This window comes from Eleutherodactylus coqui, chromosome 2 (genome assembly GCF_035609145.1).
Source record: "Eleutherodactylus coqui strain aEleCoq1 chromosome 2, aEleCoq1.hap1, whole genome shotgun sequence".
Classification (NCBI taxonomy): domain Eukaryota; kingdom Metazoa; phylum Chordata; class Amphibia; order Anura; family Eleutherodactylidae; genus Eleutherodactylus; species Eleutherodactylus coqui.
Genome location: NC_089838.1, coordinates 45,946,099 through 45,962,143, shown reverse-complemented (window position 1 = coordinate 45,962,143; position 16,045 = coordinate 45,946,099). Strand labels below are relative to the sequence as shown.

Sequence of the window (16,045 nt, the reverse complement as noted above, 5' to 3'; positions counted from 1 at the left end):
AGAATATAACTACTATAATACTGTTCCTATGTACAAGAATATAACTACTATAGTACTGCCCCCTATGTACAAGAATATAACTACTATAATACTGCCCCTATGTACAAGAGTATAACTACTATAATACTGCCCCCTATGTACAATATAACTACTGTAATACTGCTCCCTATGTACAAGAATATAACTACTATAATACTGCCCCCTAAGTACAAGAATGTAACTACTATAATACCGCTCCTCACACACATATAATATTTAGGCTCCGTTTTACGATCATATTTACAAAATATTTATTTGCAGTAATATTCAGATTTTTTTTTAATAAATCCGTTTTTATTGAACTTCCTAAAAATGACGGGATCCGGCGTGGCGTCCGTGCATGTCTTGGCTAGTAGAAGTAACAGGAGTGTTGCGGATTTTTTCCACTTTTCTATAAATAAAAAAATCTTCCTTTATTTCTGTCCGTAGTGCAGTACACAGTTGATGGCGCCGCGGTCGCCACAGATTCAGCGACTTCAGGCAGATTTATAAATGAAAAAAACAAAAAAACAACAACAGCGTCTTGTAAATAAAGTTTTGTCCATGAATTTCAATGGCATTTCTGGCTCCGCCCACCGGATGTGATGAATAAAAGTCCAGAAATGGCTCTGATCGTAACAGGCTGTACAGCGTTGTGTCCCTGGATGGCTCCGCCTTCTGCGCCGCCGCTTACACCATATTGTTACTCTCTCCGGCTTTGTCTACAAGCTAAAAGAGAAGAAATAGATCATGTGACACAAACCGCAATCTAACAATTTCGCGTCTACTGGAACTACACGTCTAATTCAGCTGCCCTGGAAAAATGGCGGCGCTGCGGCTACAGCCAGCTCCGGCTCTCATGCAGCACAACACAGGACGACAATGGTTGTTACACTGTATTGTGGGAGCAGTTAGTCACCGTTGCGCTCCACATAAGCCTTAACTGCGCCATTTTCATCTCCTCAGTGCACAGTGGTGTGGAGCGCTCTGCTGCACGCCATTAGTCGCCTCTTGGCTGTAGCCTCGGCCGGTGACAGGGATGACACGTACACAGCTCCCATGCAGCAGGAATGATAGAGAAGAGGCGTTACTGACCCACACCGCGCTCCGCGTCACGCTATGGCGGCTTTACAAGTGGGGAGAAAAAAAAGGTTCTTTGTGAATTTCTCCATCTACAGAATGGCATTACAATGTCTTCTGAGTAGTCATTGGGGCGGGGCCTCGTATTCCCTTCTACCATCATACACACTCTGTGACTGCCAGAATTGGGAGGCACTACACTCACTACAAGTAGCCTCCCCTCACAGCGTCACTCAAGCGTTGGGAGGAGCTAGAAAGAGTACCGCCAACCATCATTATCAATGCAGTGTTTGAGGAGCTACACTACAGGCAACCTCCCCCTTTAGCATAACGCTGGGAGTAGGAGGAGCTACACTAGAGGTAACCTCCCCCTTTAGCATCACCCTGGGAGTGGGAGGAGCTACACTAGAGGCAACCTCCCCCTTTAGCATCACCCTGGGAGAGGGAGGAGCTACACTAGAGACAACCTCCCCCTTTAGCATCACCCTGGGAGAGGGAGGAGCTACGCTAGAGACAACCTCCCCCTTTAGCATCGCCCTGGGAGTGGGAGGAGCTTCGCTAGCTCCCCCTTTAGCATCGCCCTGGGAGTGGGAGGAGCTTCGCTAGCTCCCCCTTTAGCATCGCCCTGGGAGTTGGAGGAGCTACGCTAGACGCAACCTCCCCCATTAGCATCATCCTGGGAGTTGGAGGAGCTACGCTAGAGGCAACCTCCCCCATTAGCATCATCCTGGGAGTGGGAGGAGCTATGCTAGAGGCAACCTCCCCCATTAGCATCATCCTGGGAGTGGGAGGAGCTATGCTAGAGGCAACCTCCCCCATTAGCATCATCCTGGGAGTGGGAGGAGCTACGCTACAGGCAACCTCCCCCATTAGCATCATCCTGGGAGTGGGAGGAGCTACGCTACAGGCAACCTCCCCATTAGCATCATCCTGGGAGTGGGAGGAGCTACGCTACAGGCAAACCCCCCCATTATCATCCTGGGAGTGGGAGGAGCTACGCTACAGGCAACCTCCCCATTAGCATCATCCTGGGAGTGGGAGGAGCTACGCTACAGGCAACCTCCCCCATTATCATCCTGGGAGTGGGAGGAGCTACGCTACAGGCAACCTCCCCCATTATCATCCTGGGAGTGGGAGGAGCTACGCTACAGGCAACCTCCCCCATTATCATCCTGGGAGTGGGAGGAGCTACACTACAGGCAACCTCCCCCATTAGCATCGCCCTGGGAGTGGGAGGAGCTACGCTACAGGCAACCTCCCCAATTAGCATCGCCCTGGGAGTGGGAGGAGCTACGCTACAGGCAACCTCCCCCATTAGCATCCTGGGAGGAGCTACGCTACAGGCAACCTCCCCAATTAGCATCGCCCTGGGAGTGGGAGGAGCTACGCTACAGGCAACCTCCCCCATTAGCATCCTGGGAGGAGCTACGCTACAGGCAACCTCCCCCATTAGCATCATCCTGGGAGTGGGAGGAGCTATGCTACAGGCAACCTCCCCCTTTAGCATCATCCTGGGAGTGGGAGGAGCTACGCTACAGGCAACCTCCCCCATTAGCATCATCCTGGGAGTGGGAGGAGCTATGCTACAGGTTACCTCCGCCATTAGCATCATCCTGGGAGTGGGAGGAGCTATGCTACAGGTAACCTCCCATTACCATCATCCTAGGAGTGGGAGGAGCTACACTACAGGTAACCTCTCCCATTGGCATATTAGTAAATTCCACAACACCTCTGCTCTGCAACCTGATTGGTTATTTGGGTTGGCTGATTCACAGTGATTGGTTGTTTGGGTTGGCTGATTCACAGTCATTGGTGGTTTGGGTTGGTTCGAGCAGAGGTGGTGTGGAATATAAATATATGCCCCCCATTACCATCCAGACACCGCCATTATTATTCCAGGAACGGGAAAGGCTACACTGTTGGGCACCGCCCATCAGTATACAACCCCACTTGCGAACAGTTTTGGGCCCTGTGTATAATGTAATGATGTGTCATCCATCGTAGAACACATTGGGGGGGGGGGGGGGGGGGGGGATAACAGATTTAGACACTGGACTGGTGACAGCAACACATCTCACAGAAGTTGGGGCGGGGTCCTGTCTGTCCTTGTGTAGCATCCCTTCTTCTGGTAGGGGAGGAGACTGCTAGTTTCGGAATGTTGTCTCCTTTTTGTCTGATGTAGGATTCTGGCTTCTCCGCAGTCCTGGGCGTCTTTACTATTTTTTTCACTGCATAATGTGCCAAATGTTTACTATTGGTGGAATGTCCGGACTGCAGTTTTTCCCCGGACTCTTTCTGTGCAGTCCCCACCGGGCTCTTCTTATGGGCAGCCATGCTGTTGTAATGGATGCAGTATGCTGTGCAAGGTCTGGACTGCAGGCGGTCGGTGCCCCTGGACCCGTCTTCTGGGAAGCCCCCTACCCCCTTCCCCTGGGCAGCCCCCTCCCCCTAGACCCCTCTTCTGGGCAGCCCCCTCCCCCCGGATCCTTCTTCTGGGCAGCCCCCCCCCCCCTCCCTGGACCCTTCCTCTGGGGACAGCCCCCTCCCTGGACCCTTCTTCAGGGGTAGCCCCCTCCCCCTCCCCTTCTTCTGGAGGCAGCCCCCTCCCTTCCCTGGACCCTTCTTCTGGGGGCAGCCCCCTCCCTTCCCTGGACCCTTCTTCTGGGGGCAGCCCCTTCCCTTCCCTGGACCCTTCTTCTGGGGGCAGCCCCTTCCCTTCCCTGGACCCTTCTTCTGGGGGCAGCCCCTTCCCTTCCCTGGACCCTTCTTCTGGGGGCAGCCCCTTCCCTTCCCTGGACCCTTCTTCTGGGGGCAGCCCCTTCCCTTCCCTGGACCCTTCTTCTGGGGGCAGCCCCTTCCCTTCCCTGGACCCTTCTTCTGGGGGCAGCCCCTTCCCTTCCCTGGACCCATCTTCTGGGGGCAGCCCCCTCCCTTCCCTGGACCCTTCTTCTGGGGGCAGTCCCCTCCCTTCCCTGGACCCTTCTTCTGGGGGCAGTCCCCTCCCTTCCCTGGACCCTTCTTCTGGGGGCAGCCCCCTCCCTTCCCTGGACCCTTCTTCTGGGGGCAGCCCCCTCCCTTCCCTGGACCCTTCTTCTGGGAAACTCCCTCCCTTCCCTGGACCCTTCTTCTGGGAAACTCCCTCCCCTCCCTGGACCCTTCTTCTGGGCAGCCATGCTGCTGTAATGGATGCAGTAGGTGGCTTAGCATCGTCCTGCTGTTATATACAAGGTCTTCCCCAAGAGATGTTGCCTGGATGGAGCATATGTAGTTTTACATGCTCTATATACTGTCAGCATTGATAATGTGCGCTGCCCATGCCATAGACAGTAACACCATCCCCATTCACCACAGAGAGGCAGGACTGGGCGCTGATAAGCTGGGTGGGTCACTCTCTGGAGTCCACATTACAGGGCGTCTGTGGTGACCAAACAGAACTTACATTCTAACTCCTCTGACCACAGAACAGTTCTCCGTTGTGCCTCGGTCCATTGTAAATGAGCTTTGGCCCAGAGAAGACGCCGGCGTTTCTGGATTGTGTTGGAATACAGCTGTATTCACAGAGAACTGCGTTCACAGATAGTGATTTCTGGAATATTCCTGTGCCCTGCAGCGATTGGCAGTACAGAATCCTGTCTGTATATAATGCGGCGCCGCCTAAGGGCCCGTAGATCTCCAGCATGCAGTACGGTCGGCCTTGTTCCTTCTGCACATGCATCTCTCCAGGGTCTTCTGATGATACCGTTTTTTGGATGGGGGATATTCAATGTCTTCACAGTTTTATGTTGAACATTTTTCTTGAATGGTTCCACAACTTCTAGATGCCATCATCATCCCAGGGGTGGGAGAAGCTACACTACAGGTCAGCTCCCCCAATCAAAGCCCCCAGGGGTGGGAGGAGCTACACTACAGGTCAGCTCCCCCAATCAAAGCCCCCAGGGGTGGGAGGAGCTACACTACAGGTCAGCTCCTCCAATCAAAGCCCCCAGGGGTGGGAGGAGCTACACTACAGGTCAGCTCCTCCAATCAAAGCCCCCAGGGGTGGGAGGAGCTACACTACAGGTCAGCTCCTCCAATCAAAGCCCCCAGGGGTGGGAGGAGCTACACTACAGGTCAGCTCCCCCAATCAAAGCCCCCAGGTGTGGGAGAAGCTACACTACAGGTCAGCTCCCCCAATCAAAGCCCCCAGGTGTGGGAGAAGCTACACTACAGGTCAGCTCCCCCAATCAAAGCCCCCAGGGGTGGGAGAAGCTACAGTAGAGGTCACCTCCCTCAATCAAAACTCCCCAGGGGTGGGAGAAGCTACACTACAGGTCACCTCCCTCAATCAAAACTCCCCAGGGGTGGGAGAAGCTACACTACAGGTCACCTCCCTCAATCAAAGCCCCCAGGGGTGGGAGAAGCTACAGTAGAGGTCACCTCCCTCAATCAAAACTCCCCAGGGGTGGGAGAAGCTACACTACAGGTCACCTCCCTCAATCAAAACTCCCCAGGGGTGGGAGAAGCTACACTACAGGTCAGCTCCCCCAATCAAAGCCCCCAGGGGTGGGAGGAGCTACACTACAGGTCACCTCCCTCAATCAAAACCCCCAGGGGTGGGAGGAGCTACACTACAGGTCACCTCTCTCAACTAAAACCCCCAGGGGTGGGAGGAGCTACACTACAGGTCACCTCCCTCAATCAAAACCTCCAGGGGTGGTAGGAGCTACACTACAGGTAACCGCCCTAGTCAAAGCCCCCAGGGATGGGAGGAGCTACACTACAAGTCACCTTCCTTAATCGAACGCAACCCCAGCGGTGGAAGCTTAGTTTAAACCAAAATTTTGCTGCAATACAATTTGGTACATTTAGCCCCCCCACCCACCTCAAGTAATAGAGACGGAGCCTCGCCATCTGCTGGGGGCTTCTATGCTGACACTCAGAGGGGACCTGATACACCTAACCACATAGATACAGCGCCCCCTGCAGGAGGGTACAGTCTATGATAGTAGCGCTCACCGAGCTGATCCCGGGCAGGTTCAGAATGGATCCCAGGACGGGAATTCTCCGTATGAAGCCGATCACCACCGGGAAGAACCCTCTACAAGACAAAGAACAGTCGTAAGAACCCACAATCCCTGTGGCCACGCCCCCAACACCTTGACCGCACCCACATTACCTGAAGAGCAGGAAGAAGCCGTAGATCTCCAGCACCATCCCCACCAGCGGCCACCCGACCAGGACCACCAGCACCCCCCCCAGGAAGAACGCTGTCGCCTTCACCTTGTGCTTCTGGAAGAAGAAGCGGAATGTTCTCTCCAGCCCGATGACAAATGCCAAACCAGCAACAAAGAGGACCTGCAAGAGACGCCGCATGAGAGACCCGGTCCTGAGATGTGTCGTACTCCAGAGCTGCAGTCACTACTCTGCTGTTATATCCTGTCTCATCCCGAGCTGCAGTCACTATTCTGCTGCTACATTATGTCTCATCCTCTAGAGCAGCAGTCACTATTCTGCTGTTATATCCTGTCTCATCCCCAAGTCACATACTGAGCTGCAGTCACTATTCTTCTGTTACATCATGTCTTATCCTCCAGAGCTGCAGTCACTATACAGCTCTAACAACATGTCTTATTCTCCAGTCACCTCCAGAGCTGCAGTCACTATTCTGCTGCTATATCATGTCTCATCCTCCAGAGCTGCAGTCACTATTCTGCTGTTACATCATGTCTTATCCTCTAGAGCTGCGGTCACTATTCTGCTGTTACATCATGTCTTATCCTCTATTCACCTCTAGAGCTGCAGTCACTGTTCTGGTTACATCATGTCTAATCCTCCAGTCACCTTCAAAGCTACACTCACATTTCCGATGGCGAGCAGCGCTTTGTCGAAGAACAGCAGCATCCCAAAGAAGAGGAAGAATACGCCAAAGCCAGTGAGGCCCATGCCGATCTCTGCGAAGAGAAGGGGGAGGGTGAGAGGCGCCGCTGATCTATGATGGTGTCGCCCCTGAGGAGCTCCCACAGGACGTTGACATGAGTGGTTGGGGCGGGACCAGTGGCTTGTGACATCATCGCTGTGCTGCTCAGGCTCCACCCCCACCACAGGCTGTGAATGTGATGTCAGCATCATCTGGCGGAGGCTTCCTCCCACTTTCTCGCTCCTGGCTGGACTTTGTAATTGATTTCCTCACTGTTCCCTCAGCTTGCTGTCAGTGAGTGGAGGCGACATCAGTGTGTCAGCGCGGAGCATCGTCTACCAGTGCCTGCTCTGCCTTCACACGGTAACATTTCACAGGGCTGGCACCCCGCGAAACGCCATGACTGTTGGCGCCGGTCCACAACGAGTTATCTACATGCGAATTTTAGAACCCGTGTTGTGGAAGAACAGACTGTTGGTGCGGAAACCACAGATGGCGGCGGCGATCCCAGATCTACGAGGAGATCCGCAGCGCCAGATCATGGAGCCTGGGAGTCACTGACAGCAAGCAGAGGTCCTAAAGAAGAACTGAAGCACCGAGTCCAGCGGATAGCAGCAGCCCGTTGGGCCCCCTGTGTGGCCCCTGCAGACGACTCCGCAGAATGGATGGCCAGAGCTCCCGGGACTACAACCCCCAGCATGCAGTCTGGCACTTGACGTCTTACTCTGGGTGTCGGTGAGGGAGATCATGACGGCGGCTCCTCCGGTGACTGCGGGACCTCACGAGGCGGCGGAACCGGCTGAAGGCGACGGCCACGTCTTCCGGAAACACGCAGCGCAGCGCCGAGCCGCCAGCCAATCAGATTCCAGAGTCTCGAGCCCCGCCCATCAGCGGGCCAATCGGATACCAGAGTGGCTGTGTGAGCTTGACCAATCCGGAGCGGCGGTTGCTGCGACGTATAAAGCAGGCGCAGCTTTGTGATTGGACAGTATAACAGCTGTGCCGGCGTTATTCCGGGAGTGGCGGATAGGAGCGGGAATGACTCGTGTGGGCGCAGTCGCCCTTTAAGTAGTTCTACACTAGGCTGGTATTCCATGCAGGTCTATCGAAGAGTCTGGTGACCAGCAGTCCGGCCTCGCTGGTGATAATTGTGTGACCGCTCATCTCTTGCAGTGACTGACCACAGAACATGGCGACCGACGAGCTGCCAGGTGCGTACGCCTCCCAGCGGGTTCTTCACCACAAATCGCCTTTGCTAACGAGGAGAACGTAATAAACCGCAGCGAAGAGCGAGAACCAATGCGGAGTGAGCGGCTCCTTACACGGTTCCTCTCCTGAGTCCGCGGCCGGAAGCAGTTTTCGTGGACCAAATCTGTGTTGTGATGTCTTATGCGTGCAAAAAACCCCCCAAAAAACAGCAAGAAGTTCCTGCAGATCTCCCGCCGTTGTGCGTAAATGCGGGTCGCATATATCGGTGATTCGCACTTCTGTTGACCTGAACAGGCGTCTGACCAGGATGCTGCCCCACCGTGTGACCGTGCGGGGCGGGAGGGGCTGGACTGCATGCCCGTGTGGCAGCCCTGGGAGGGGCCACAGGCAGATCTAGAGTCCTGCAGTCTCTGTTATCAGTCAGTGGTGTGGTTTGCTTTGGCTGTGGTCCCTGCACTATCAGTAGCAGAGCATTCTGTAGACATGGCGGCGCTGCCCGCTGGCGCACAGCATGGCATGCGAGTGTTGGCCGCCCCTTCATACCGCAGGTCCAATCCACTTTAGGTGTCGCAATGCGACCTCTCTACAAATCCCATCTTTGTGAAGCCCCTTGTTTTAAATGGGTTCTCGCACAAGTGGTTTTGTAGGCTGCGACATTGCTAGAATACAAAATCACAGCGTTCTCTATGCAGCCACGATCTGCGATGTTTTGGAGCCTTCCTTTGTGTTGCATCACACGAAAACGGGAGGTTTTGTGCGATGCAACTTTTACAGTAGAAATCCTACTGTAAAAGCCTTAAAGGGGTTTTGTGATTTAAAAAAAAAATATCTAAACTTACCTATTCCTTCCCTGTCTGTCTCCTTATCACATCTTCTCCTGGTTGAGCTTCTCCAGTGCCCCAGGTCAGCTCACTGCAGGCTGGGACCAGCTTGTTATGAGGGCTGGTTATCACAAATTCCTTCCAGCTGGGTCAGTGAAGGCCATGTCCCTGTGCTGTAGCTTCACTGCCTAGGAAGGAATTGTAATCATTTCAGAGACAGCTCACATGAGCAATCTCTGAAGAAGATAGGCAGTCCTCCTGCTGGCCTGTGAGCTGTGACATAACTACATTGGCAGTCTGCCAACCTAATGTACATAACCTCACAGGAAGGAGAAGAATCAGGCAGCTGGAGGTGAAGTGAGCCCCTGGACTGCAGGAAACAGGAGAAGATAAGGGAGGTGAAGATCTGGTAAGTAGACTGATGGGGGAGGAATAGATAAGTAGAGCATTTTTCCTTTTTTAGTGACAGAACCCCTTTAAAAGAAGCCCTAGCTGCATTAAAAAAACATCACCTAAGAGGCGCAGATTTTCCTGAAGTTCTCCAACAGAGCTTCTTGGTCAGGAGTTTAAAAATCTCCACCTCCAGGAAGCTCTGCCTCTGATTGGCTGAGCCTCAGCGCTCGAGAACCAATCAGAGGCAGAGCTTCCTGGAGGTGGAGATTTTAAATCTGACCAGGAAACTCTTGCAGAGAACTTCTAGCAAGTCTGCTGGGCAGCTTCGGGAGACGTGCGGCAGGCATATATCCCTATACCACACCACCTCTACTTGAGCCAACATAAGCATCCAATCACTGTGAATCAGCCAACCCAAATAACCAATCACTGTGAATGAGTAAATCCAAACAGCCAATCAGTTTGCGAATTGTGTGGAGGTGGTGTGGAATTTAGTTATACGCGTGCAGCAGAGCCGGACAGCGCCTCTTTAGGGGATATATTTCCTTTTTTTCTTCTATGCAGCCTGGGCTTATATTACACAATTGGTGCGAGAAAACGCAGTGATATCGCACATAACACAGATGCGATATTGCGTCGCCCGTGTGAAAGTTGTCTAATAGAAATGGGAAAAAAACAAACACATTTCACTGTCCCATCCGTGACAAGACGTACGATGAACTGAACGGCAAACACTACTGAAAAAAAATAATGCAGACAAAATTATTTTATTGTTCATTTATCCTCTCAAAAAAAGCAATAGAAAAGAAAAATGAGCAGAAAAATCTGTCTGCAGCTCGTCCTGCAGGAAACACGCGGCCCCACGGAGCTCCGGCCACGCAAATGGAAAAAGTTATGGCTTCTGAAGAGTGGAGATGAAACCTCCCCAGAAATGAGCCATCTTCAGGCCGCGTCACTAAGGGGTTAACACCCAGTTGTCATTTTGCGCAGTTTCCGGTGCCGCCCTGCGGTCATTGGATACGTTCTTGTTAGCAGACGATAAAAACACAAAAAAAGCTTATTGTGAATAAGAAGCAAACTTTAGTGTTGGACTTCCCAGTGCATTGTGGGGGTTGATTGTTGGGTCATATGACTGGCAGGGGGTGGAGCTAAGCCTTATACATAAGGAATAATGAAACTTCGCCCAGAACAAATTGTACGTGGAGGGGCTGACAGGGGGTCTCTCTTCTCTCCGCCTCCAGCATTGGTGGACCAGCTGGATGATGTGACGGCAGAGCTGCGGGCCGTGGAGGCTCAGATCCAGGAGCTGCTGGAGCGACAGCAGGAGCTGCTGCAGAGGAAGCGAACGCTGAAGACCAAGATCCAAAGGCTGTCTGAGGACGCCGCGACCAGCGCCGAGGTTGTCGAGGACTGGAGCAGAGAAGGTGCGGAACGTCAATATTGGGAGGGGCCACACAAACCGAAACAGGCTCAGCTCTCTAAGGGCTCTGATTGGTCGTCCGTTTTAGGGATGTCCTTGCCTGTAATGTTGTGGAGTGAGCTGTAATACCACACACAACCTGCGCTCAGGTGGGGCAGTGCTGTTTTCATAACCAAGCCGCCACGTTCTTCTAATTCTGCACCATTGCTTGTCTCCTTGTAGATTTCTCGTGGTCGCAGAAGGTGAAGGAGGAGCTTCAGAATTCCTTCCATCTCAACACTTTCCGGAACCTTCAGCTTGAGACAATCAATGCCACGATGGGGGGCAAAGATGTCTTTCTGATTATGCCAACGGGTGGCGGAAAGAGCCTCTGCTACCAGCTGCCAGCAGTGTGCTCCACAGGTGAGTGGTAGTTGCAGCACTCCAGCTCCCCCGGGTGGAGCTGTTTGTCATTGATGTCGTTTTGCTCTCAGGTTTCACCTTGGTGATCTGCCCGCTGGTGTCCCTGATGGAGGATCAGCTAATGGTTCTCGAGCGCCTGACGGTCTCTTCCACCTCTCTAAACGCTGCCAGCAGTAAGGTCTGTGTGTGGGCGGGATCTGTGGAGGGCACGCCCCTGCAGGGCGCTGCTTAATTCAACCCCTCTGTGCCGCAGGATCACGTGAAGTGGGTGCACAGCGAGATGATTGACAGGAACTCCCGGCTAAAGCTGCTCTACGTCACCCCGGAAAAGATCGCCAAGAGTAAACTGTTCATGTCGCGGCTGGAGAAGGCATACCAGGCGGGGCGGTTGGCGCGGATCGCAATTGATGAGGTTCACTGCTGCAGCCAGTGGGGACATGACTTCCGACCGGGTGAGACTGCAGTGACCGGCGCTGGGGTCAGCGGGGGTCGATGATGATGTAACCGGTGCCAGGGTATTAGCAGGGCGGGGGTGATGATGTGATCGATGCTGAGGGATCAGTGGGGGTGGTGATGATGATGTCCTCTACCTGCAGACTACAAGACGCTGGGCATCCTAAGGCGCCAGTTCCCTAATGCACCACTGATTGGACTTACGGCCACAGCCACCAGCCACGTGCTGCAGGATGTGCAGAAGCTCCTGTGTGTGCAGCGGCCACTCCGCTTCACCGCCTCCTTCAACAGACCCAACCTGTTCTACCAGGTAGGAAATGTTCAGTGGCCGGGAGCAACTGCCTGCGCTGGGGAGCCACCCATCCAGCGCGATGCCAGGCCCCCCCAACCCCGTGGAGCAGTGCTGTCCCCAGCAACATAGCTTTACACCCCACCCTAGACCCTCACATGACTTTACATATCCCCTTCACCATTGCCAACTCCATTCCCCCGAGCATGGACTACAGGCATTGTACCAACTGAACCCCCCCCCGAAACCTGTCACCCACTGTGCTACTGCGAGCGTCTGTCCCCTCCTTCTCCTCCCCACCCCCCCCTCCCATCAGCGGCGGCGTCCCTCCTCTCCCCTCCCCTTAGCGGTGGCCTCCGTCCGGCCCCTCAGCAGCTGGGTACATGCGGACGGCAGCGCTGCAGCTTCAGGTTTGACTTACCAGCTTTCCCTTCCAGGTTCGCAACAAACCCTCCTCCGCCAACGACTTCATCGAGGACATTGTGAAGCTGATCAACGGCCGCTATAAGGAGCAATCAGGTGACTGATCTGGGGATGTCTCACCTCGTCCACTGAAGGCGCAATTCTGATTAACCCTTTGTGTTCTTTCAGGAATCATTTATTGTTTCTCCCAGAAAGACTCAGAACAAGTGACAATTAGTCTGCAGAAGCTGGGTATCCGCGCCGGGACCTATCACGCCAACATGGAGGCGCGCGACAAGTCCAAAGTCCACACCCTTTGGACTGAAAACAAGATCCAGGCGGGTACACTTAAATATGAGGAGGCGGGGCCAGTGCATCAGCTGGGTGACTTCTAGACTTGACCGGTTCTCCGATCACCGTCTGCTGGTTTTCACTCCGGGGTCAGATGTATGGGAACTGGAGTAACTTGTCTGGCTACCTTCATGTTCACGCTGACTGCCATCCCTTGTCTTCCTTAGGTGGTTGTGGCAACTGTGGCATTTGGAATGGGAATTGATAAACCGGACGTAAGATTTGTAATTCATCACACGATGAGCAAATCCATGGAGAACTACTATCAAGAGAGCGGACGAGCGGGTAACGGCCAACACCCTCATATGTTTGGGACTCCCAGCAGTACGTGTTGTCAGGGTACCTCACAGTAAGGACACCCGTGGCAACGTCTGAGGACGCCTGTAATACTTAGGAAATCCTAACAACACGACCTGTTGGGGAAGGGGGCCCGAGGACTGCAGGGGGGATGGGGGGACACTTGTATGTACTGCTGCAGACAACCAGCCTGTATATCCTGTCTGAGAGGTAGTCATAGCCCCTTCCCCATCTATTACTGTCGACAAGCTGCCTGTATATCCTGAGTAGTCACAACCCCGCCCATCTATTACTGCTGACAACCAGCCTGTAGATCATGTCTAAAAGTAGTCACAGTCCCGCCTCCTACTAGTAGGCTGTAGAAGAGAGGAGACCACAGCATTCGCAAAGGCAACCCGCGGGATAAAAATCCACTCGGGGGGGGGGGGGGGGGCAATAAATGCAAAGCCACCCTAGGGGCTATGGACCTAAGCCCCATGGAATATGCAAAGTAGAAGAATGGAGTAGGTGGCAGCATAAAAATGATGCAGAAAATTATGTCATTCAAAGGAACATGTTTATTGCGTCCAAGTTAAGATAGGCAACGTTTCGACCTATAATTAGGTCTTTTTCAAGCCAAATAACATAAGGATCTGGATATGCAGTCCATGTTCCACTACTAGTGACATCACTGATGTGTATTTGCAGGGCGGGACGATCAGCCTGCAGACTGTATACTATATTCGGGGTTTGGGGACATTTTCCGGATCAGTTCGATGGTCGTCATGGAGAATGTTGGGCAGCAGAAGCTCTATGAGATGGTCCGATACTGCCAGGACTTTAAAAGGTGAGTGCGCATTGTTCTATATGCCTGGTGGGGTGAGGCTCCGCCTCTTTCTCCATGACCTCAGTCCTGTAATGATATTAACCAGTATGGCTGCTCCTGAGCCATTTATCGTGTGTGTGTGTGTGTGTGTGTGTGTGTGTGTGTGTTCTCCACAGCTGCAGACGCGTCCTTATCGCTCAGCATTTTGATGAGGTCTGGGACTCGGCGCAGTGTGACCGGATGTGTGATAACTGCCGCAGCGAGAAGAGTAAGTATGTCGCTAACCAGGGGGTGGAGCCGGAGCCTCGGGAGCTTCATTTGTGGTTTCTTTTCAGACTGTGAAAAGGTTGACATCGCAGATTACGGCAGAGATGTGGTGAAGGTGTTGCGTCACGCCGAGCAGATAGACGAGAAGCTGACGCCGCTGAAGCTCATTGACGCCTGGAGCGGGAAAGGAGCCTCCAAGCTGCGCGTCGCCCAAGTGCTGCCGCCAAAGCTGCCGCGTGGTGAACTGGAGAGGATCATCACCCACCTGCTGCTGCAGCAATACATCCGGTAGGGCGCCACTACTACCCCCATCATGGCATCCCTACTACCCAGCCACTAAGCCTCCACTGGGACAAGTAGATGGTCATGGCTGAGCAGTTCCATTCTGACAGGAAGCAGAGATCTTACAGTGACAGAAGGTTGCAGAACTTCCTAAGATGTTATTTCTGGTGCACCAGCCCCTTAATCCTCCGGTTTGTTGCCGTTTTCTCTCCGCAGGGAAGACTTCAGCTTTACTGCGTTTGCCACCATCTCCTACCTGAAGGAGGGGCCCAAAGCGAGCGCCCTGCGCGGCGAGAAGCACCCCATCGTCCTACAGATGAGACGGCTTGGAAGTGCTGCAACTAAGGTAACGAAAACAGCATGCAGGGAGATTAGGGTGTGAGCTGCTGGGCTCAGCGCTGGCACTGCATGATTACAGTCTTGTTCTGTGTACACAGCAGGGGAGCCCCTCCTCCTCTCGGGCCTCAAACTACAATTCCCAGCAGGCGAGTCCAACAACTACCAAGAAGTCACAGGGAAAGGGCGAGTGCAAGTCTCTGTTCAGTAGCCCACCAGCAAAGAAGAGCCGCAGCAGCTCCTCTGACACCTCAATTGTCATTGACTGACACCTGAGCCCCTTTTAGCCCCTCCCCCATGGTGGGGGCACAGATGGTGTCACCCCTGATGATGCTGTCCGGGACTTACCCTTCCTCGGCTGTTGTTCATGCTGCGGATGCGTCACCGTTCCCCCTGGAAGCCGGAAGTCATTACTACGGGGGCTGTATATCCGTAGATGACTGGTGGAGGATGAGATGTCTCTGCAGCTCCGCTATGTACAGAAAATGGTAGATTCCAATGAAGTCGTCATAAAGTTGTTTCTGTTTTATCTACAAGAATCCCAGGTATGAAGCGTGTTGTGCGGCGCCACGACTACCACGCTGCAGGAAGCCTTTCCCATACAGCCACATAATGATGGGGGAACCGCCGCTGGCTTAAGTATGTAACTGTAACATCCGGAGGGTGTCGGAGGGCAAGTAGTTGGGGGAAAAACACAAGTCGTTTTTCATGCACTTTTTTTTTTTTTTATTAAAGCTAACATGTTGCTCCTCTTGTGCGGTTCTCACGATCCTTTAACTCCTTCAGGCCCGGAGAGATTGTTATAAAATGTTTTCTATTGCTTTTTCATTTCTCGTCTCGCCTTCCAAGAGACAGAACTTTTTTTTTTTTAGTTTTTCCATTGGCGGCCATATGACAAGTGGTTTTCTTTTGCGGCATCATCTAAAGTTCAGAAAAACTGGGGGAAATCCTAATAACCAGCAGTGGAATATCTGGTGGCGAGTTCACAGTGCGGTAAACGTAAGTGTTGTTGCTGTGAGGACGCTGATATATATAATTTTTTTTTTTTAAACAAAAATTGCCGTATTGTGAGACAGAACTCTCTTATTGCGTGATGTGTGGCTCGTGTTTTGCGATAGTTGTTATGAGTACTATGGTGGTAGGTGGACATCTTTTTGTTCCCATTTCTTGGGAGCCAGGATACCAAAAAAAACCTAAATTATTCATCATATGGAATACATATTTATATTCTAGTAGTTCGTGGTTTTGATGCTGAACGTATTTTTGTTTACATTTTTAATGGGAAGAGTTTTTTTTGGAACTTACTTAGTCCCAAAGGGGGGCT

General features: G+C 52.8%; 2 protein-coding genes across 3 annotated transcripts; one reads left to right on the top strand and one right to left on the bottom strand.

Annotated features, from left to right (window-relative positions):
- Positions 1–265: 265 nt before the first annotated feature.
- On the bottom strand, positions 266–7,857 carry GOLT1B (golgi transport 1B). The gene is made up of 5 exons (XM_066590746.1): positions 7,719–7,857; positions 6,937–7,028; positions 6,254–6,432; positions 6,094–6,175; positions 266–747 (listed from the first exon to the last, which is right to left on the bottom strand). The coding sequence occupies exons 1-5, from the start codon at positions 7,741–7,743 to the stop codon at positions 709–711; spliced, it is 417 nt and encodes a 138-aa protein (XP_066446843.1). The 5' UTR covers positions 7,744–7,857; the 3' UTR covers positions 266–708.
- Positions 7,858–7,957: 100 nt separating this feature from the next.
- On the top strand, positions 7,958–15,474 carry RECQL (RecQ like helicase). 2 transcript variants are annotated; one of them, XM_066590744.1, is made up of 14 exons: positions 7,958–8,205; positions 10,659–10,841; positions 11,060–11,239; positions 11,311–11,417; positions 11,493–11,691; positions 11,836–12,002; positions 12,419–12,500; positions 12,573–12,721; positions 12,902–13,019; positions 13,719–13,857; positions 14,013–14,104; positions 14,172–14,391; positions 14,602–14,731; positions 14,826–15,474. In XM_066590744.1, the coding sequence occupies exons 1-14, from the start codon at positions 8,184–8,186 to the stop codon at positions 14,988–14,990; spliced, it is 1,953 nt and encodes a 650-aa protein (XP_066446841.1). In that variant the 5' UTR covers positions 7,958–8,183; the 3' UTR covers positions 14,991–15,474. The 2 variants fall into 2 exon arrangements, with proteins under 2 accessions (XP_066446841.1, XP_066446840.1); XM_066590743.1 differs by having other exon boundaries at positions 7,961–8,205; positions 14,823–15,474.
- The last annotated feature ends 571 nt before the right edge of the window (positions 15,475–16,045 follow it).